Here is a 20,947-nt window from a genome sequence, read left to right as displayed (position 1 = left end):
AATCCCGTAATACAATGTACTGAGTCCTAAGATGCAGGCATTTAGAAAAGTAATTGGTAGTTAATGGGAATTTCGTAGCAGCAGCAACATGATTTAAAAAAAAAAAAAAAAAAAAACAGTGAAATAATGTTGAGAACCTTTAGGAGGAATTATGGCATGGTACATTGTGTTTTGAGATGTGTTGAGAGATTAAAAAAAAAAGTTAGCGGAGGGAATTCCATAGCATGATAATAAAGAATTAGGATCTTATTCCCTAGGAATTGAAGTGCCATTTATGATTTTAAGGAATGTGGCTGACATTTTTAGCAGTTGTAGAATTTGAACTGAATGGAAATGCACCAGGAAAAGCGACCAATTAAGAGGTTGTTGGTATTGCAAGTGAGAGAGATCAGGACCGGAGAATGCTTCGTCATAAGATGAGAGGGCAAGGACCAGATTCAAGGTGATGATCATAACAGCTAACAATTATTGATCTTTTGACAGTCTGCCAGGCAGAGTGCTATCTCATTTAGTTTTAACATTCACAACAACTTGAGGTGCTCTTAGGAACTCAGTTTTATAGATAAGAAACTGAGACTTAGAGGAAATCAAGTCTAAGGTCACAGAGTTAGCGAGTAGGAAATGCAGAGGTGAACCAGCCAGCTGTCAAGAGGAAGAATTGACTACCCAGATGAAGTGCTATTCTTTCTTTTTCTCTTGAGTGGCTGGGTAGAGGCCATTAACTGAAACAGGAATGAGGAAGGAAGAGCTGATTTGTTGGAGGGAGGAGTTAATGTTTGTTTTGAAGAAGAGAAATTTGATAGAATACAGAGAGACTGCCTGGTTCTGAATCCTGCGTCTGATACTTGTAGCTCTGTGACCTTGAACAGTTACCTAACCTCACTGTGCTTCAATTTCCAACACGTGACAAATAATAAGGGTATATTTGTAGTTACAAGACTGTTATGAGGATTAAACCAACCACTCCAATAGAGTGCTTACGGAAGTGCCCAGTGTGTAGTAATTAATCATGGTAGGTATTAGGTGTATCACCATCATTATCAATTTGTAAAAATCTAGAGATCTGTTATGAAGATGGATGAGCTATTCAGGGTAAAACGTCTAGCACAATTATTCCTAGTAGGAATGTACAGCCCAGAGAGATGATGTAGTTGACGGGCCTTCATCGTTCCTTTTGGTGCAGCCACAATGTCTCAAAATTTCCATTCTTTTATGGTGCCCAGGATCAAATACAGATAATCTTTTGAGTTATCTGCTTGTCCAATTTGTTTTAGAGAAAACGAACTGCTTTTTGAAGGGTTTTAGTGTGATACCCTTGGGTGTGACTTTCTTGGAATTTCCTTTAAAATTCTGCCTTGCTACACTGTGCTTGGGTTCCTTATTTCCTGGCCACGTTTTTGTACAAGGAGCCAGGATGACCTCTCCTTTCTGAGCCAATCAAATTTTCCTCCACATTTACTAGTTAAGGATTATTATATAGTTCTATATATGGCAGAAAGTGAAGAGGAACTCAAAAGCCTCTTGATGAAAGTGCAAGTGGAGAGTGAAAAAGTGGGCTTAAAGCTCAACATTCAGAAAACGAAGATCATGGCATCTGGTCCCACCACTTCATGGGAAATAGATGGGGAAACAGTGGAAACAGTGTCAGACTTTATTTTTCTGGGCTCCAAAATCACTACAGATGGCGACTGCAGCCATGAAATTAAAAGACGCTTACTCCTTGGAAGGAAAGTTATGACCAGCTTAGATAGCATATTCAAAAGCAGAGACATTACTTTGCCAACAAAGGTTCATCTAGTCAAGGCTATGGTTTTTCCAGTGGTCATGTATGGATGTGAGAGTTGGACTGTGAAGAAGGCTGAGCACCGAAGAATTGATGCTTTTGAACTGTGGTGTTGGAGAAGACTCTTGAGAGTCCCTTGGACTGCAAGGAGATCCAACGGGTCCATTCTGAAGGAGATGAGCCCTGGGATTTCTTTGGAAGGAATGATGCTAAAGCTGAAACTTCAGTACTTTGGCCACCTCATGCAAAGAGTTGACTTATTGGAAAAGACTCTGATGCTGGGAGGGGTTGGGGGCAGGAGGAGAAGGGGACGACAGAGGATGAGATGGCTGGATGGCATCACTGACTCTATGGACGTGAGTCTGAGTGAACTCTGGGAGCTGGTGATGGACAGGGAGGCCTGGCGTGCTGCGATTCATGGGGTCGCAAAGAGTCGGACATGACTGAGCGACTGATCTGATCTGATATATTTAATATGGAACACTAGGTCAGAAGCAGTCAACTTTTATCCCTCTTATGTTGCAATCCCCATTAGAGCAGAAGGTGTTACTTCTTGTTAAAATATAAATACTTCTTTCCAGGAGGAGCAGAATTTTCTTTTTTTCAGTTCACTTCTTGATGTGAATGAGACATGAGGAAACATGGAAAATGATAACATGAACCTGTAGAAGACCTTGAGAAGTTTAGGATGGCAGGATATATTGCCTGGAGGACAGATAGGCATGATTACTGCCTAATTATAGTTACACTTAGTGCCAGACCCAATCACTAGAATGCGCTGACAGGTAATATTCTAAAAGATATAGTTTGGCTGTGAAAGTGTTAATCACTAAGTCGTGTCCGATTCTTTGTGACCCTATGGGCTGTAGCCTGCCAGGCTCTTCAGTCCATGAAATTCTCCAGGCAAGAATACTGGAGTGGGTAGCCTTTCCCTTCTCCAGGGGATCTTCCTGACCCAGGGATTAAACCTAGGTCTCCTGCATTGCAGGCAGATTCTTTTTCGGTTTGCAATGTGAAGTTTCTCAAAAATTTCATGCCGTATTAGGAAGAACATTGGATAGGAATCTGAAGACGTAAAGCCCTGTGACTTTTGGGAAATCTCTTAACCTCCATCTGTCTTAGGGTTCTTATCTATTAATGTAAAATTTTGAGGGAGATACTGCTGCTGCTGCTGCTGCTGCTAAGTCGCTTTAGTCGTGTCCGACTCTGTGCGACCCCAGAGACGGCAGCCCACCAGGCTCTACTGTCCCTGTGATTCTCCAGGCAAGAACACTGGAGTGGGTTGCCATTTCCTTCTCCAATGCATGAAAGTGAAGAGTGAAAGTGAAGTCGCTCAGTCGTGTCCGACTCTCAGCAACCCCATGGACTGCAGCCCACCAGGCTCCTCCATCCATGGGATTTTCCAGGCAAGAGTACTAGAGTGGGCTCTGTTAAGATAGTTATCCAGACTGTAAACGATTTGCCTTTGCAGACAATGTTATATGAGGTATTTATATCTATAAGGCTCTTCTCCAGGTTGTTTAAACTGCAGTGTCCCTGAAAGTGGCATTGTGAGAGAACCCTGGGAAGAAGGTTTGGGGAAGTTCTGGTGTTAACGTCATCAAACTTAACTGGCCTTAGGGTTTGCCTCACATGTGCTACCCTACTTTTGGAGCCCTTTCCTTGATCATCAGGGCCACCCCAAATGACTTGGATGTATGGGAACACCTTCTCCCCTTGCTTGACAGGGAACTGGGTTGGGGGCATGACAAATGTGTTGTTAGCCATCCGAACTGGAACTGTCAGTTCAGTTCCCCAGGGGGACTGGGGTAGTTACTCAGAATCCTTAGGGTCCAGAGTTCAAAGCTTTAATGACATTTTTTTTCCCCCCATGAATACCACATTAGTATTCAAGGAGCTGGAGACCAGTCTAAACTTCATAAGAATGTGTGACATCCTGACTGTGAACCAGATATTCTTTCATGCAGAATTCGGAAAATCAAGTTCAATATTTGTCAAGAAGCACCTGAGCTCTAAACAACAGCTATAATCTGAAACAACTGTCATAATTTCTTTTGAAGTTAATCATTAAATGGAAGTTGAACATCATCCTCAAGTATGGTGAATTATCAGTAATTATGGGATTGTGATTTATCTTGCAAAAAAGGTTTATATTATCACTAAGGTAGTTTTTCAGAGAAGGCAATGGCACCCCACTCCAGTACTCTTGCCTGGAAAATCCATGGACAGAGGAGCCTGGTAGGCTGCAGTCCATGGGGTTGCTAAGAGTCGGGCACGACTGAGCGACTTCACTTTCACTTTTCACTTTCATGCATTGGAGAAGGAAATGGCAACCCACTCCAGCATTCTTGCCTGGAGAATCCCAGGGACAGGGAAGCCTGGTGGGCTGCCATCTATGGGGTCGCACAGAGTTGGACACAACTGAAGCAACTTAGCAGCAGCAGCAGTAAGGTAGTTTTTATGGATCTCCGATTCAGCTATTTAATTTAGAACTTTGTTGAAATGTCACACCCTTTAATTCTCATTTTAAATTCCAAGGATTTTATAAAAATAAGCCCATGAAATACGTTTTACTTTTTCATATTCAATGACTATCAAATTTTACTTCAATTTTCTCAAGAGAATATTTATTTTCCACTATAACATAGGTTGTAAAGATGCTTATATTAATAAATATAGGTAATAAATGGATAAGCAACAAGAGTATATTGTACAACATGGGAAAATATAGCCATTAGTTTGTAGTAACTTTAAATGGAAGATAATCTATAAAAATATTAAATCACTATGCTGTACACCTGAAACTAATGTAATATTATTATAAATCAACTATACTTCAATTAGAATAAAAGCAAGTAAGCTATTTGTAAGAAGAAAAATATTTGGTATGTAAATAATATCATCGTAAACTTTCTGTCTTAAGTCTGTAGTTGGGAATCATTCTGATAACTATTATTTAATATATCTAGTCTGACCAAACATTTACAAGGTAAAGCCTAGATTAGCAGATATTTGCTTCTTAGATGTTGTATAATTTAACTCAACCGATATGGCTTATCTAGCTGATTCTTTAAAGAGAATTCTATTATCTGAACAAGATCATTTCCTAGTATCTTCTCCCTTCCCCCATCCAAATCTCTTGTATGTTTGGCTCTGTGCTATGGTTAACAAAAGCGTGTAGGGGGAGATTTTTGAATCTTGTTTGCAGGTGTACAGATTTCAGACTAGTGAACTTTGAGTAAAGATTCTGGGCAACATTCTGGGCAACGTTTAGAGACAGTGTTAAGGAAACTTCCTTATCCATTGATTTTTAATTGACCTGACAGAAGAAAAGCTGTTTCTTCTAAATGTCGTTATTTTAGTTCCAGTTAATTAGCTCTAAAAATATAATATAACTCCCAAGACAATTGTCATAGGACCTTGAAATGCTGGCTTTCATTATTGTCACCTATAGAATGTGGGGTTGGAGAGTATGAAGTGGAAAGTTTCTGCCATTTGTAAGTGCACAAAATGATAAAAATAGTGTTATCATTTTTTCCTCAAGTTTTTTTGATCTTTAGTGATATGTTGCAAAGAATCTGTGAGATCTTTGGGAAAGTCATAAATCAGTTTATAATCAATATATACTAAACTCTGTGAAGAAATGGGATTTAGCATAGTTAAGAGTTCATGTGAACAACCCTTATTTTCATGAAAGCTGCTTCAAATTGCAACAGATTCTGACTGAGTAAGAATTCATTGAGTACTAATTATTTTGTGTATTATTTGTGTAAGTCTCCCAATAATCTTATGATTTTTAGTAGTCTTCTATTTTTTGGTACCTAATACATTTCTGAAAAATATTCTTTGTGATTATAATTTCTCTAATACTATTGTAAGTAGCAAATTTAGTAAGTATGTACCTAATACTGGGTTGGTCAAAAAGTTCATTTGCATTTTCCCATAACATCATGCAAAAAAAGGCAAATGAACTTTTTGGCCAATCCAATGTTGTTTTAAAAGACAATTTACCAGAAATTTTGGTGTTCAATGAAAAATTAAGAATTGAGTCCTTTAGATGATGCTGTTAAGATGAGGAAAAGTATGCTTTTTAATCAGGCCATAAGAATAAAGTTCATTATTATAACATTTTTTCTTGTTAGATTTCCTTTTTCTTCTTGTTTAATGTAGAAGTCACAAGACAAGGAAAAGGCAAAAAATGCAGATACTTTCTGCTTTTATTTTCAGTGTTTCCTTGGAAACTCCATCATCAGATCAGATCACATCAGTCGGTCAATCATGTCCGACTTTTTGCGACCCCATGAATCGCAGCACGCCAGGCCTCCCTGTCCGTCACCAGCTCCCAGAGTTCACTGAGACTCACATCCATCGAGTCAGTGATGCCATCCAGCCATCTCATCCTCTGTCGTCCCCTTCTCCTCCTGCCCCCAATCCCTCCCAGCATCAGAGTCTTTTCCAATAAGTCAACTCTTTGCATGAGGTGGCCAAAGTACTGGAGTTTCAGCTTTAGCATCATTCCTTTCAAAGAAATCCCAGGGCTCATCTCCTTCAGAATGGACCCGTTGGATCTCCTTGCAGTCCAAGGGACTCTCAAGAGTCTTCTCCAACACCACAGTTCGAAAGCATCAATTCTTCAGCACTCAGCCTTCTTCACAGTCCAACTCTCACATCCATACATGACCACAGGAAAAACCATAGCCTTGACTAGACGAACCTTTGTTGGCAAAGTAATGTCTCTGCTTTTGAATATGCTATCTAGGTTGGTCATAACTTTCCTTCCAAGGAGTAAGCGTCTTTTAATTTCATGGCTGCAGTCACCATCTGCAGTGATTTTGGAGCCCAGAAAAATAAAGTCTGACACTGTTTCCACTGTTTCCCCATCTATTTCCCATGAAGTGGTGGGACCAGATGCCATGATCTTCGTTTTCTGAATGTTGAGCTTTAAGCCCACTTTTTCACTCTCCACTTTCACTTTCATCAAGAGGCTTTTTAGTTCCTCTTCACTTCCTGCCATAAGGGTGGTGTTATCTGCATATCTGAGGTTATTGATATTTCTCCCGGCAATCTTGATTCCAGCTTGTGCTTCCTCCAGCCCAGCGTTTCTCATGATGTACTCTGCATATAAGTTAAATAAACAGGGTGACAATATACAGCCTTGACGTACTCCTTTTCCTATTTGGAACTAGTCTGTTGTTCAATGTCCAGTTCTAACTGTTGCTTCCTGAGCTGAATACAGATTTCTCAAGAGGCAGATCAGGTGGTCTGGTATTCCCATCTCTTTCAGAATTTCCCACAGTTTATTGTGATCCACACGGTCAAAGGCTTTGGCATAGTCAATAAAGCAGAAATCGATGTTTTTCTGGAACTCTCTTGCTTTTTCCATGATCCAGCGGATGTTGGCAATTTGATCTTTGGTTCCTCTGCCTTTTCTAAAATCAGCTTGAACATCAGGAAGTTCACGGTTCACATATTGCGGAAGCCATATGCATACCCTTAATTTTTCCTGCAAACTGGTCTGAGGAAAGGGTGTAGTGATCTTTTCTTCCTCTAGATGGCACTCTCTGTTGGAACATGTTAAGCTGGTGTCAAGCATTTAAAATCAGTTCAGTCACCCAGTCCAGTCCACTCTTTCCGACCTCATGAACTGCAGCATGCCAGCCCTGCCTGCCTATCACCAACTCCCGGAGTTTACCCAAACTCATGTCCATTGAGTTGGTGCTGCCATCTCAAACACTGTTGCCCCTTCTCCTCCCGCCCTCAATCTTTCCCAGCATCAGGGTCTTTTCCAATGAGTCAGCTCTTTGCATCATGTGGCCAAAATATTAGAGTTTCCGCTTCAACATTAGTCCTTCCAATGAATATTCAGAACTGATTTCCTTTAGGATGGACTGATTGGATCTCCTTGCAGTCCAAGGGACTCTCAAGAGTCTTCTCCAACATCACAGTTCAAAAGCATCTTTGCTTTCCAAAAGCACCAATTTTTTGGTGCTCAGCTTTCTTTAGAGTTCAACTCTTACATCTATACATGACTACTGGAAAAACCATAGCCTTGACTAGATGGACCTTTGTTGGCAAAGTAATGTCTCGGCTTTTTAATATGCTATATAGGTTGATCATAGTGCTTTTCTTCCAAGGAGTAAGCGTCTTTTAATTTCATGGCTGCAATCACCATCTGCAGTGATTTTGGAGCCCCAAAAAATAAAGTCTGTCACTGTTTCCACTGTTTCCCCATCTGTTTGCCATGAAGTGATGGGACCAGATGCCATGGTCTTCGTTTTCTGAATATTGAACTTTAAGCCCACTTTTTCACTTTCCACTTTCACTTTCATCAAGAGGCTGTTTAGTTCCTCTTCATTTTCTGCCATAAGGGTGGTGTCATCTTCGTATCTGAAGTTATTGATATTTCTCCCGGCAATCTTAATTCCAGCTTGTGCTTCCTCCAGCCCAGCGTTTCTCATGATGTACTCTGCATATAAGTTAAATAAGCAGGGTGACAGTATACAGCCTTGACGTTCTCCTTTTCCTATTTGGAACCAGTCTGTTGTTCCATGTCCGGTTCTAACTGTTGCTTCCTGACCTGCATACAGGTTTCTCAAGAGGCAGGTCGAGTGGTCTGGTATTCCCATCTCTTTCAGAATTTTCCACAGTTTATTGTGATCCACACAGTCAAAGACTTTGGCATAGTCACTAAAGCAGAAATCGATGTTTTTCTGGAACTCTCTTGCTTTTTCGATGATCCACCAGATGTTGGCAGTTTGATCTCTGGCTCCTCTGCCTTTTCTAAAAACAGCTTGAACATCTGGAAGTTCATGATTCACGTATTGCTGAAGCCTGGCTTGGAGAATTTTGAGCATTACTTTACTAGCGTGTGAGATGAGTGCCATTTTGCAATACTTTGAGGATTCTTTGGCATTGCCTTTCTTTGGGATTGGAATGAAAACTGACCTTTTCCAGTCTTGTGGCCACTGCTGAGTTTTCCAAATTTGCTGGCATATTGAGTGCAGCACTTTCACAGCATCATCTTTTAGGATTTGAAATAGCTCAACTGGAATTCCATCACCTCTACTAGCTTTGTTTTTTCCAGGATGTCTGGCTCTGGGTGAGTGATCAGACCAGCATGGTTATCTGGGTTCATGAAGATCTTTTTTGTGTAGTTCTGTGTATTCTTGCCACCTCTTCTTAATATCTTCTGTTTCTGTTTGGTCCATACCATTTCTGTCCTTTTGCCAAGAGAATGCGCTGGTCATAGCAAACACCCTCTTCCAGCAACATAAGACTCTACAGATGGAGATCACCAGATGGTCAACACCAAAATCAGATTGATTACATTCTTTGCAATCAAAGATGGAGAAGCTCTATACAGTCAGCAAAAACAAGACTGGAGCTGACTGTGGCTCAGATCATGAACTCTTTATTGCCAAATTCAGACTTAAATTGAAGAAAGTGGGGGAAACCACTGGACCATTCAGGTATGACCTAAATCGAATCCCTTATGATTATACCGTGGACGTGCCAAATAGATTTAAGGGACTAGATCTGATAGACAGAGTGCCTGATGAACTATGGATGGAGGTTCATGACATTGTACAGGAGACAGGGATCAAGACCACCCCCAAGAAAAAGAAATGCAAGAAAGCAAAATGGCTGTCTAAGGAGGCCTTACAAATAGCTATGAAAAGAAGGGAAGCAAAAAGCAAAGGAGAAAAGGAAAGATATAAGCATCTGAATGCAGAGTTCCAAAGAATAGCAAGAAGAGATAAGAAAGCCTTCCTCAGTGATCAATGCAAAGAAATAGAGGAAAACAATAGAATGGGAAAGACCAGAGATCTCTTGAAGAAAATTAGAGATATCAAGGCAACATTTCATGCAAAGATGGGCTCGATAAAGGACAGAAATGGTATGGACCTAACAGAAGCATTTAAAATTGAACTGCATAAAACATTTACCAAAAATGCTTGCTGCTGCTACTGCTGCTGCTAAGTCGCTTCAGTCGTGTCCAACTCTGTGCAACCCCATAGACGGCAGCCCACAGGCTCCTCTGTCCCTGGGATTCTCCAGGCAAGAACACTGGAGTGGGTTGCCATTTCCTTCTCCAATGCAGGAAAGTGAAAAGTGAAAGTGAAGTCTCTCAGTCGTGCCCAGCTCTTAGCGACCCCATGGATTGCAGCCTACCAGGCTCCTCCGTCCATGGGATTTTCCAGTACTGGAGTGGAGTGCCATTGCTTTCTCCAAAAATGCTTACTGATGTCATATAATCTCTGAAGATCCACATAGCAACTCCGTGGACATTTTATGGGGAGGAGGCCAAACTTCACACATAGAGCTCTGTGTGACTGGACAGTAATTGTTTGATTCCAAATCTCCCGCCTTTGTTTTCACCATTGTTATAATACTAATAATTTGACTGTTCAGAACAGATTCAGAAACTAGCAAAAACAGACTAGTACATATTTATTGAAATATTTATTAAGTAATAAATAATGGTTGAATTAATGAATTAGTGAAAAAGTGAATTGTAGCACAGTAGACTCTGTCCTCCTTATCACCAAGACCAGTCATTATTTAATAGTTCTTGAGGAGGAAACTTAGTGACCACGGGAGAACTTCTTGCCATATTGTTGAGATTTTGTCTTCTGTGGTAAATGTAGTATCATTAGTAGCACTGCTTAAAGCACAGAATTGATAATATATTTTAAAAATGCCTAAAAGTTAAGAATATGTAGTCATGACTTGGTGTAGGGGCAGGTGTAGTAGCCCTACCATATTTCACGAAGGTAAATGTTTGAAAAATACATTGTACTGAGGATGATATCATAATTCTTTGATCTTTTGGATAATAGGTTGTGGCAGAACCAGAACCAGAACCAGAACCAGATCAGAGCAAAAATATCAAAGTCAGCTTTCCTAAAATGTCTATGGGAGGTCTCACTCAGTAAAAGCAAAGCTCATTTTATTGACCATTGCATTTCCAGAAGGTAAAGGAAATACTCGGGGAGCTGATACCCTGAGCCTAATTTTGACCCTCTGTGAGGGCTTAGTTAGTGAACATAATGGGAAGGGCTAATGTCCAGAAAACTAACTTCATGATTACTCAACTGTAGTGACCTTTCACTTCCCCTCCAACACTGACATGCAGAGTCACACTCTGGATGTTGTCATCATCTGGAACCGTTTGATTCAGAAATCTACAAATTCCCATATCTTCCTTGCTACATTCTCTGTTCTCTCTCATAGAGATTGAGTACCTGAATTTCCTCTTTGTGTGGCAACATGTGCCTGGCCTTTTTCTTTTCTCTACCCAGCCTGTACCCCGTTTTTGACCATACGAATTATTCTTTCACCTGTACCCCTGATTGCTTCCTCTTATGCTTCTGCTGCCTCCACTCACCAGAACCCTCATTTCAAGATCAGTGATACAATCTGTATTCTCTATTATGAGATCCAAGCAGCTGAATCCTGGAGAATCTGAAACGTTTGAGAAAATTGAACACATCAGAAATTCAAAGGTTTCAGCCAGCACCCCAGGAAATCCTTTTATTTATCTTTGATCACTATTCTCTCCATCCTTGTTTTCCTGCTTCCCATTTTGCTTTTTGATACCAAACTTACTGTAATTCTTCTGGAGACTTGACTTGAGCCTCTCTTCCTGTCTGGAATGCCTTTATTCTCTCCTTTTCTCCCTTTACCTGTTCAACTTTTTTCAAAATTATCTTGTTCATGAGGCTTCCCTGACCACTCAGATTGGGTTCAGTACTTCTTATCAGTACACAGTGCCCTGTGTATTGGTTTGCCTTTGCCACATAATGTGATCTTCCTGGGGGTGGGCAGAGACTGGGACTGCTTTCCCACTTGTACTCTTAGTGCCTGGCACAAAGCGGGTGTTTAGTAAGTGATAGGTAAGTGAATAAATAATAAACAGAAAGAAGACTTGAAGCAAAGCTGGAATATAGAGACTTGGAGATACAGAGTTCCTAAATAGCAAAGAAAAGATAGGTAAGGTGCCATATGTAGTTTCTAGAAGGGAAAGTGGTTGTAAGATGTCCATAGACGGAGGCTTTATTGAACAGTTGGAAATAATTTGTGAAGAAAAAGTAGAGGCAATGTGGCCAAATGAACTCACATTTTGAAATAACATGTGCAGGACAAGGAAAGAGAAACAAATAACAAAAACAAAATTATTTATATATAAAAGAGGAACACAACCCTCTGAGAATAATGAGCTAAGATTTTTAAAATATCAAAACTGACCTTTACATTTTATATATAGAACATGAAAATAACAAGCAAATAATGGATTCTTCTTTTAAATAAACCAACCCTATGATCAGAGACAGAGAATAAATGCAACTTCTCAATTTCTGTTTTCTTTGCATCTTCTCTAACATGAAGAATGATCTATACACAGATTAATAAGGGTAGAAGTAAGAAGAATAATAGGAGAAAATCTAAGCCCAAGATTGAGAAGGAGATTGTACCAGAACCTCTGGTTGTTCTAAATGAATTCACACCTCAGGTTCAGATTCTGAGAAAATTTGTTAATGTCATCGCTCAACTGGTAATCTTTGAGTTATTACAGTGAATTTGAAAACTTTTAGAAGATTGTGAGGACTAAACTTCCAAAATTATAAAAAAGAATGTATATTCCATAGACTTTAGTGAGTTTGAAGTTATCTCCACAAAAGCTTCTTAAAGATCATTTTAAAAGATGTGCAAATGTTTACAGAAAGAATAGATGGACAGGAAAGGTTAAGGAGAGTCTCTAAACTAATTCATGCAGATGACCCAGCTTCTGCTTTTGTTGGGGATGTACATGTACAGATCAAGAGAATGCTGCAGCTGTAACGTGCATAGACTCCCATGAGGTGTTTGACGTCATCTGTTCTATCATTCTGTTTTGGGGGACACATGGAGAGCTGGGCTCTAGTATAGGTACAGTTATTGAACAGTGGAACTTGATTTTAGTTACTGCAGCCATGTGGGAAATCTCTTAGAGGCTGCTGTTTTTGACACTGTTTCACTCATCAGTTTAACACCTCCCACTTCTCACTCTCAGCTGGATTACCCTGTGGTTTATTTCACTGAGAAAATTGAAGCCTCCAAATCTTGGTCTTCCCACTGCCAGAAACACGAGTCTTCCTGCATCTGTACTCGTGAACTCTGTCATGCTTCTTACTCCATTGACTCAACTGCACTGTTCCTTCTGCTTGCACATTGGAGCCTGTTTATTTTGCCTCCTCATTGTTGCTGGTATTATCTCCTCATTGTAGCTTTTCATCTGTTTTCCTTTTTCTGTTGGAGAAACATGCTACATGAATATGCTATGATAGCTTACAAACATGCCATAATATCTTTTTTTCTTAAAAAACTAAACGATTCCCCTATCCAGAGTCCCCTTCAAGCTGCCACCTATTTCCTTGTTACCCTTTTTGACAGAACTTCTCTAAAGGGTTTTCTAACACCTTGCCTCCATTTCTGTGCCATTCTTTGCCGCTCCACTGAGGCACTGTTTGACAGGGTTGTCAGTAACTTTCATGTTGCTAAATCCAATGGTCAGTTCCCCATTTCCATCTTACTCAACCTCTCAGCAGTATTTGACACAGTTGATCACTCTTTCCTGTTTCAGGTTTTCCTCACTTGGTTTCTGGGAAGGACCATGCTCCTGAATTTTTTCTGCCTCACATGCTGTTCCTTCCTGGTCTCCTATGCTGGAACCTCTTTGTCTCCCTAACTCAGTGATGTAAACTCCAGGGCTCAGTCCTAGAACCTGTTCTCTGCTCCACTTGCACTCATTCTCTGGGTCTCCCCCCCCTCCCCCCGCGTTGAGTACTCTAGCCACTAGCCACAGTCCCATCATTGCAGAAAGTTCTTTCAGACGGCATTGCTCTGGGTTATTTCATCCATATTATCTCATTAAAATGCATCTGCATGCTGATAACTCCCAAACTGATTCACCTGTTCCAGCCTCCCACCTGAACCCAGCTTGGTATATCCAGCTGCCTACCTGATACCCTTTACTTGCTTCTTAAGAGACCTGTCAGACTTGACAGAGCTAAGGGTAAACTTTATTATACTTTCTCTCCCAAACAGTCTTGTGTATAAATGATCTGGGCTGTTCCTCACATAGCCTTAAAAAAATTTGGTAGTCTCTCTTTTTTCTAAAAAATTTTTTGGAGGTTAGTCAAGGAAAGGAGGGTGGGCAGGAAGGAGACTTCCACTGTTTGGGAGAGACAGTTCCAGAGGAACACCCCTGTTTCTTTCTACATCTTACTTCAGTCCCTGAAAAGTAAGAGTGAGTGACTTTTCACACTTTTGTAGTAATATCTAACTTCTTTTTTTCTCTTGCATTCAGTAACTGGTGCATCAAATATACACTAGTCTCAATGCCCTGGAATACTTTTTCCCCAGATACTCACATGGGCTGTTTTGTTACTTCATTCAGGGTTTTGCTCAGAATGTCCTCTTTAGACATTCCCTGCCAACCCTATCTAAAGTAGCCTTCCTGTCATTCTGTATCCTTATTCTGTTTTACACTGGCATTACATTTATTTTTTCTGTCTCTGCCCCACTAGAATCCATGAGCAAAGGGATTTTTCTTTTTGTGTCAAAAATAATAGCTGGTGTATAGTAACTGTTCAATAAATGTTTGTTTGATTAAATGGCGTACTGATGAGGACACTTATGTCATTTCTAATGACATAAAACCAGAGGTTATAACTGCCACATTGTCAGTTTTTTGTTTGGTTTTTTTTTTGGTTATTTTATATTTTACACTTCACTAGTTGCTGAATTAGAGAAAGTGAAACCTCTTGTTTTTCTGAAAAGGTCATTTATATGATTATAGGCATTTTGCTAGGATTCATTTCATTTATGGTAAAATTTTAAGAGTATAAAAATTCTAGTAATATTGTTGGGAGCAAGTTTTATTTATTATGACATTTAATAATAGTTATAAGTTGAAAATTGTAATGATGATGAATTTGAAATTTGGCATTTTTGCTATAAAGTACAAAAAGTAACAAGACAGGGTCCGTGGCCTTAAGGAACTTGTTACCTAAGAGGTAAGATAGTCATCAGATAAGTAGCTACACAGGGGCAAAAACATGTAATGTTCTAAAAGGCACATTTTCAATTTATTAAAAAACTGTATTTCCATACTTTATGGACACCTAGCATAATATAGAGTGATTTTTTTAAAGTCAAAACACAGCTGTGAATAATGAGTGCAGGAGGCAGAGTGCAGGAGGACACAGCTCATTGTTGTGGCAGGTGGGCTTATGATTTTGGATGGATATCCAAGCTGGACCGTGTACAATATGGAGATAAAGAAACCATGTCAGGGGCTTTCTAAGAGCATTAAAAAGCCCCTCAGCTTGGCCTGGAAATGTCTCTCAGTAAGAGAAACAGATGGATCCAGTTTTCTGGCAACTTTCACTTCTAGTAGACAGCCTGAGTTAGCTGGAATCGTTTTAGCATCTGAGATAAATGACTCCATCTTGTAGTAATCCAGGCTACAGGGTGCCAGTAGTCAGAACAATTCATACACTACCTCCTTACGCTCATCGTTCGATAGGTGATTTCCTTGTCTATAATTTTAGAGTTAAAAATATAAGGATGATGCAGTAGGAGCAGGTATGGAAGGCGTTTTGAGACTCCACTCCAGGACTGTTTTGTTTGATGGAGCAGTTGATGCCTTGGTGGTTGGCCAGTGGAGTGGGCACGTAAGACTGAGATCCAGTCTGTGCTTTGGTAGCTGTGTGCCATGGACTGCACCATCCTAGGAAAAGTGTTTTTTCCCTAATTCACACAAAGTCTTGTGTAGTTTAAGTGCAGTTCTGTCCTATTTCCTGCCTACTTTATTCTCAAGGGCCTAGAATAGTGTGTAGTACAAGAACCGTCTGTCAAGCTGAACGGAATTCAAGACAGTGCTCTAGATTTGAGCATTTTAAGCAATTAAAGGTCATTTTGATTTTAAAAGCTTGTGGCTCAAAATAAACCTTACTGTTTGCCTTATAACTATAATAAGAAAATATTTTTCATGCCTCTGCCTGGTATAAGTTATAGCAAAGAAGAAAACTACAGAGAAGCATCTTCTTGCTACCCCAGAAGTAGGAATTTATCCTTTGATATTCCAGAAATAGCCTTCACTGTGTTATACGTAGGCGATTAATTTTTTAAAATTCAGAAAGGGTAGGAAACTTGGTGGTGGTTTATTCATTCGTTGGCTGTAGTATTTTCTGAGTTCTCATGTATTCTCAAATATCTTTTACAGGAAAGTAATAACTTGACTGTCATAGTATATAGATGATATTCTACTGCCTTCTAGATTTCATTATTAAGAAGACAGATGGTGCCCAATTCTTCCTCCTTTATAGTGGTTTACTGGAGGTTATAAGTTGGGAGTTGGGAGAGGAGGTGTAGGGAGCTGTGATCAGGTTGTCTTGTACATATCAAATATGTTCCAAGACTTCATCTCTCAAGATCCCATTCTTAAAGCTACAGGCATTTTTTAGTGTGCTCTTGAGATTAAAAAAAAATTGTTGGCTGTTTCATGCATCAAATATGAAGACTAGCCTCTGGTTTTTATGTCAGAATTTTAATTTTTAAAATTATTTGTGTTTAGCTATCACCATTAATGGTTATTCTGTTTTGTTTTGTTTTATCCTGGTTTTTTTTTTTTTTTTTGGTAGGTGTAGCTTTGTTCTAAGAATATTTGTTTCGTCCAGTTCATGAACTCAAATTATAAAGACCCTAAATGTTACAGAAGTGTTGAAAGATTGGTGAGTATTTAATGTAACATATATTAACAGCCAAAATACTTGATTCAGTCTAAGACTTTGAAACTAATAGTTATATGACATTAATTAAAACCCAAAGTGAAAATACCTAAACTTTCTAGGCATGTAAATTATGGTTTATTCATACTGTGGCACATTGCACAATGGTTTAAAGGAATGAACTTAATGTTGAGAGGGAAAAGCAAAGTTATAAAAAGATGCATACGTTTTTAAAATAAATGATACTGAATATTTTATGACTATGATGTATCAAAATTATAAAAATATATATGGAAATGATAAAACAACAACTAAGGAGGTGGAAGAGGTATGGGTGGAGTGTAGCTTTCCTGTACTATAAGGTTTGATTTCTCTACACACATACACACGCACACACCCACCCCACCCCGCCCCCGCCCCCATACACTAGAACTGAACTGAACATAGTTTAATGTTAATACTTGCTAGATCTGAGGTCTGAGTATTTGCTATAACCTCATGTTATAGAATCTTTGTTTTTTTCCAGGCATTTGAAATGTTCCAAAAAAACTTTTAAAAAATGCCATGCAATCATCTTTTCAGTTGGCATTCAGAATGGCTGAAAAACATTCAGTTAAATTCAGCATTCTTATTAGATGTGTGGGAAGAAATAAGTATTTCTTACTGTACCAGGCAGAAGTGCCCCCCCTGCCAGTGTTGTTCTGCTAGTGCTGTTAATAACTAATGCAGCTAGAAGAGTGAAAAGTGTGTGCATATTGGATGGAAAAGTTCACATTTTTTGTAATTTGTAGTTGACATGGTTTTAGACCTGGAAATTCCAATAAGATCAATAAGAGAGTTCAGTAGGAAGTTTGGATATAGGAGTAAGGTTTGGATATCTCAAAATAAATCTACTTCCTGTAGGCCCCCTATATACCAGTTTTGTATCCTAGTTAGAATATATAATGGGAAATAAAATCCCATTCAGAATAATGATGAAAACTATAAGACACATGGAATAAACCTAACAGAAATATATAACAGTAATTTCTACTTCAAGGAAATAAGATAAATGTGCAGGTATTATAAGGTGTTTATTGCAGTTTGTTTATGATAGTAAGAAGCTAGAAACAACCTAAATATTCAACAATGACAAATTGACTACATTGTTTAGTACATCTACTAATGAAACACATGTACTATATGTAAAATACACATGCAGTGGAATGTATTAAAAACAGTAAGCATACAGCTATTAAACAGAAAGAGTTCATGTAAAGATTTCCGAACTATCTAAATGAAACAATCAGGTAATAGATCATTTATATATGATACCCTATATATGTAATTGTGTATGTATTTTATATACATTTTTAAATACAGAAAAATGTTTCTGCATATAATTCTTTTACTGACATGGCGTCTTATGTGTTTAGGAAGTGAGATTGAACTTATTTCCTCATCAATTGTCTAAAAATTCATGTTAATTTCTATTATCTTAATTTCTAGAAGATAGGCCCTAATTATTACCACAGTTTTTTTTGTTTTTCACATTTTTTAAAATTTCTAAAGTTGCACTGTGCCTTGCAACTGAAGGTGTCTTATATAGTCAGTGGGCTGCATTTGTGGAAGAGTTATATTCTTGCGTACCCTTGAATGAACTTGGTCGTAGCTGTTCACAGTGTCAGCCCTTCAGTTGAGTTATGTGCATTGTCAGTACTACATCTGATGAATTTTCCGTGTTGCCTGGTTATTTACTTTCTACCAGTCTCCTCTGGTAAGATTAAAAAACTTGCACAGCCTCAAAACCTACAGAATGATGTCAGCGTCTTTGGGTTCTGTCAGGTGAAAAACAGTTTATATTTTTAAAGATCCATTTATCTTTCAAAATATGTACAACAAGAGTATTTTATAAGTAATGGGTTTATTTTTATTCTAGATTGAGGCCATTTTAGAGAGGAAGTCAGCATTTACTTTCACCGCCACCACCCACTAGTGTTTTCTTTCCCAGCTTTGACTTACCCGTGCTTGCTCAGTCATTTCACACCCAGGACTGATTTCTGCCATGCAGGAATATTTAAGGAGTACCAGACTAGATCAGGGAGAAGGCAATGGCCCCCATCTCCAGTACTCTTTTTGCCTGGAAAATCCCATGGACAGAGGAGCCTGGTAGGCTGCAGTCCATGGGGTCACTAAGAGTCGGACACGACTGAGCGACTTCCCTTTCACTTTTCCCTTTCATGCACTGGAGAAAGAAATGGCAACCCAGTCCAGTGGTCTTGCCTGGAGAATCCCAGGGACGGCGGGGCCTGGTGGGCTGCCGTCTATGGGGTTGCACAGAGTCGGACACGACTGAAGCAAATTAGCAGCAGACTAGATCAGAACTATGTCTGAAAAGATTATAAGGTTAGGTACCAATGCCCAATAATTTAAAGTCAGTCTTCGATTAAAAACAAATAGCAACAAAAACATATATTAATAGTTTTATACAACATTTTTATTTTCCTAATCTTTTCTGTAATATTTATTTTATAGCTCGGTCATGAGCACTGACAGTAACTCATTGGCACGTGAGTTTCTGACCGATGTCAACCGGCTTTGCAATGCGGTGGTCCAGAGAGTGGAGGCCAGGGAGGAAGAAGAGGAGGAAACCCACATGGCAACCCTCGGACAATACCTTGTCCATGGCCGAGGATTTCTGTTACTTACGAAGCTAAATTCTATCATTGATCAGGTAACATTTTCATATCAAATCATTTTTTTCCATCAGTAAATTTTAATTATAGAAAAGTAATTTCTAGGTTGCATAATTTCTGATAGTCTTTTTGAGATAAAGTCCTATCTCTCTCATCACTCAGACAAGGAAAAGTAACTCCATTTATGAACATATTGTTTATTTGAATACTTTCCAAAATGTCTAAAATATCTTACAGTTATAAACAACCTTTTTTCTAAAATGCTTTCATATACACTATGCTTTTTAATTTTAATATCAGTGTGAGATAACTATGATTGTTAGTAGCATGATTAAGAAAAATCTGCATTTGTACTTTCAATAAGTATCAGGTATATTTTTTTAAAGTTTAGTGTAAATTATATTTAAAGAACTTGCCAATTCTGGGGTGAAAATACAGAATCCTTTGTGTAAACTAATAATTACTAAATCATCTGGTTTTCATACATTACTGTGTTTGCTTAAACAATGGTAAGACCATGTGGTATTTTGCTGTTTCCTTATTATAGAATTAACAGAATTTTAAAGCTAGTTGGGACTATGAAGATGTTTTCATCTAACCTCCTTTTGTAGATGAAAGACTGAGATCTGAAACATTAAATAACTCAGACAAGGTTAACTTGAAGCCTAAATGCAATTTTTATCTATTTCATTTGATTAGAAAACAAATATTTATTTTATGAAAGAAAAGCCCACCATCTGCTTTCACCATCTACTAACTAACATAGGTAATAATATTTCAATTAATTTAAATTTAAAGGATAATAAACACTCGGTAGCACCAATATGATAGACAGCTTTAAACACTTTAAGTGTAAATTTAACTGTTGTAAAATAAAATTTCCTTGTCATGAAAGCATTTTGCTAAGAAATACATATATTGGGTAAATATAGATGTTAAAATTAAAGCGGCTATTTTCACTATAAGCTAAGAAACCTAACAATATAAATCAGGAAGTATTTGTTCACTGTGGTATCTACCTGTCATGGAATTTTTCAGAATATTTTCAGGTTTATATATTTTTATTGCTGCTGCTGCTAATTCGCTTCAGTCGCGTCCGACTCTGTGCAACCCCATAGACGGCCTCCCCCCATGCTCCCCCGTCCCTGGGGTTCTCCAGGCAAGAACACTGGAGTGGGTTGCCATTTTCTTCTCCAATATTTTTATTGAGGTAGCATTGATCTATAACATTATATAGGTTTATGTAATTTTATTCTTTTTTTAATGTGATTGATCAAATATGACTAAATGGAATTTAATTTTTAAATATTTGGCTTCTATAAAATAAATTTTAAAATAAAAAATGATTTGTTAGACCACATGTAGTGATTTTATATTTCAAAATTTTGATGATTTAGTATACATATCATGCTCTATTTATCTTCTTACCCCACATTAGAACAATTCTGTGTTTTTTCTCTCTTTTTTTAAAGATACTACTTATATAGCATCAGAAATAACAGTTATCCAGGAATAAATCTGATGAATTATATATAGATTTCTCTATAAAATACTATAAAATGTTGTTGAGAAAAACTAAAGAATACTCAAATAAGGGTGGAACTACATAATTTTCATGTACTGGGAAAAAGTCAATATTTTATTCTCCAAATTGATCTGTAAATTCCAATATAATCCCAAACTTTCAGTAGCTTTTTTAAATGCCAGCTTTATTG

General features: G+C 38.4%; 1 protein-coding gene across 7 annotated transcripts in view; it reads left to right on the top strand.

Moving 5' to 3' along the window:
- LYST (lysosomal trafficking regulator) overlaps positions 1 to 20,947 on the top strand; it is a 175,453-nt gene that overhangs the window by 11,644 nt on the left and 142,862 nt on the right. For 6 of the 7 annotated variants that reach the window (XM_044942047.1, XM_044942046.1, XM_025284538.2 and 3 more), the window contains 2 exons: positions 16,471 to 16,560; positions 19,072 to 19,270. In XM_044942047.1, the coding sequence (XP_044797982.1) occupies positions 19,079 to 19,270 (192 nt within the window). In that variant the 5' untranslated portion in view covers positions 16,471 to 16,560; positions 19,072 to 19,078. The remainder of the gene's footprint in view (positions 1 to 16,470; positions 16,561 to 19,071; positions 19,271 to 20,947) is intronic. The other variant, XM_025284539.2, reaches the window with a different exon arrangement.

The sequence above is a fragment of the Bubalus bubalis genome, chromosome 4 (assembly GCF_019923935.1).
Source record: "Bubalus bubalis isolate 160015118507 breed Murrah chromosome 4, NDDB_SH_1, whole genome shotgun sequence".
NCBI classification, from domain to species: Eukaryota; Metazoa; Chordata; class Mammalia; order Artiodactyla; family Bovidae; genus Bubalus; species Bubalus bubalis.
Note: the sequence above shows the minus strand (reverse complement) of the source record. Positions and strands in the feature narration are given on the sequence as shown.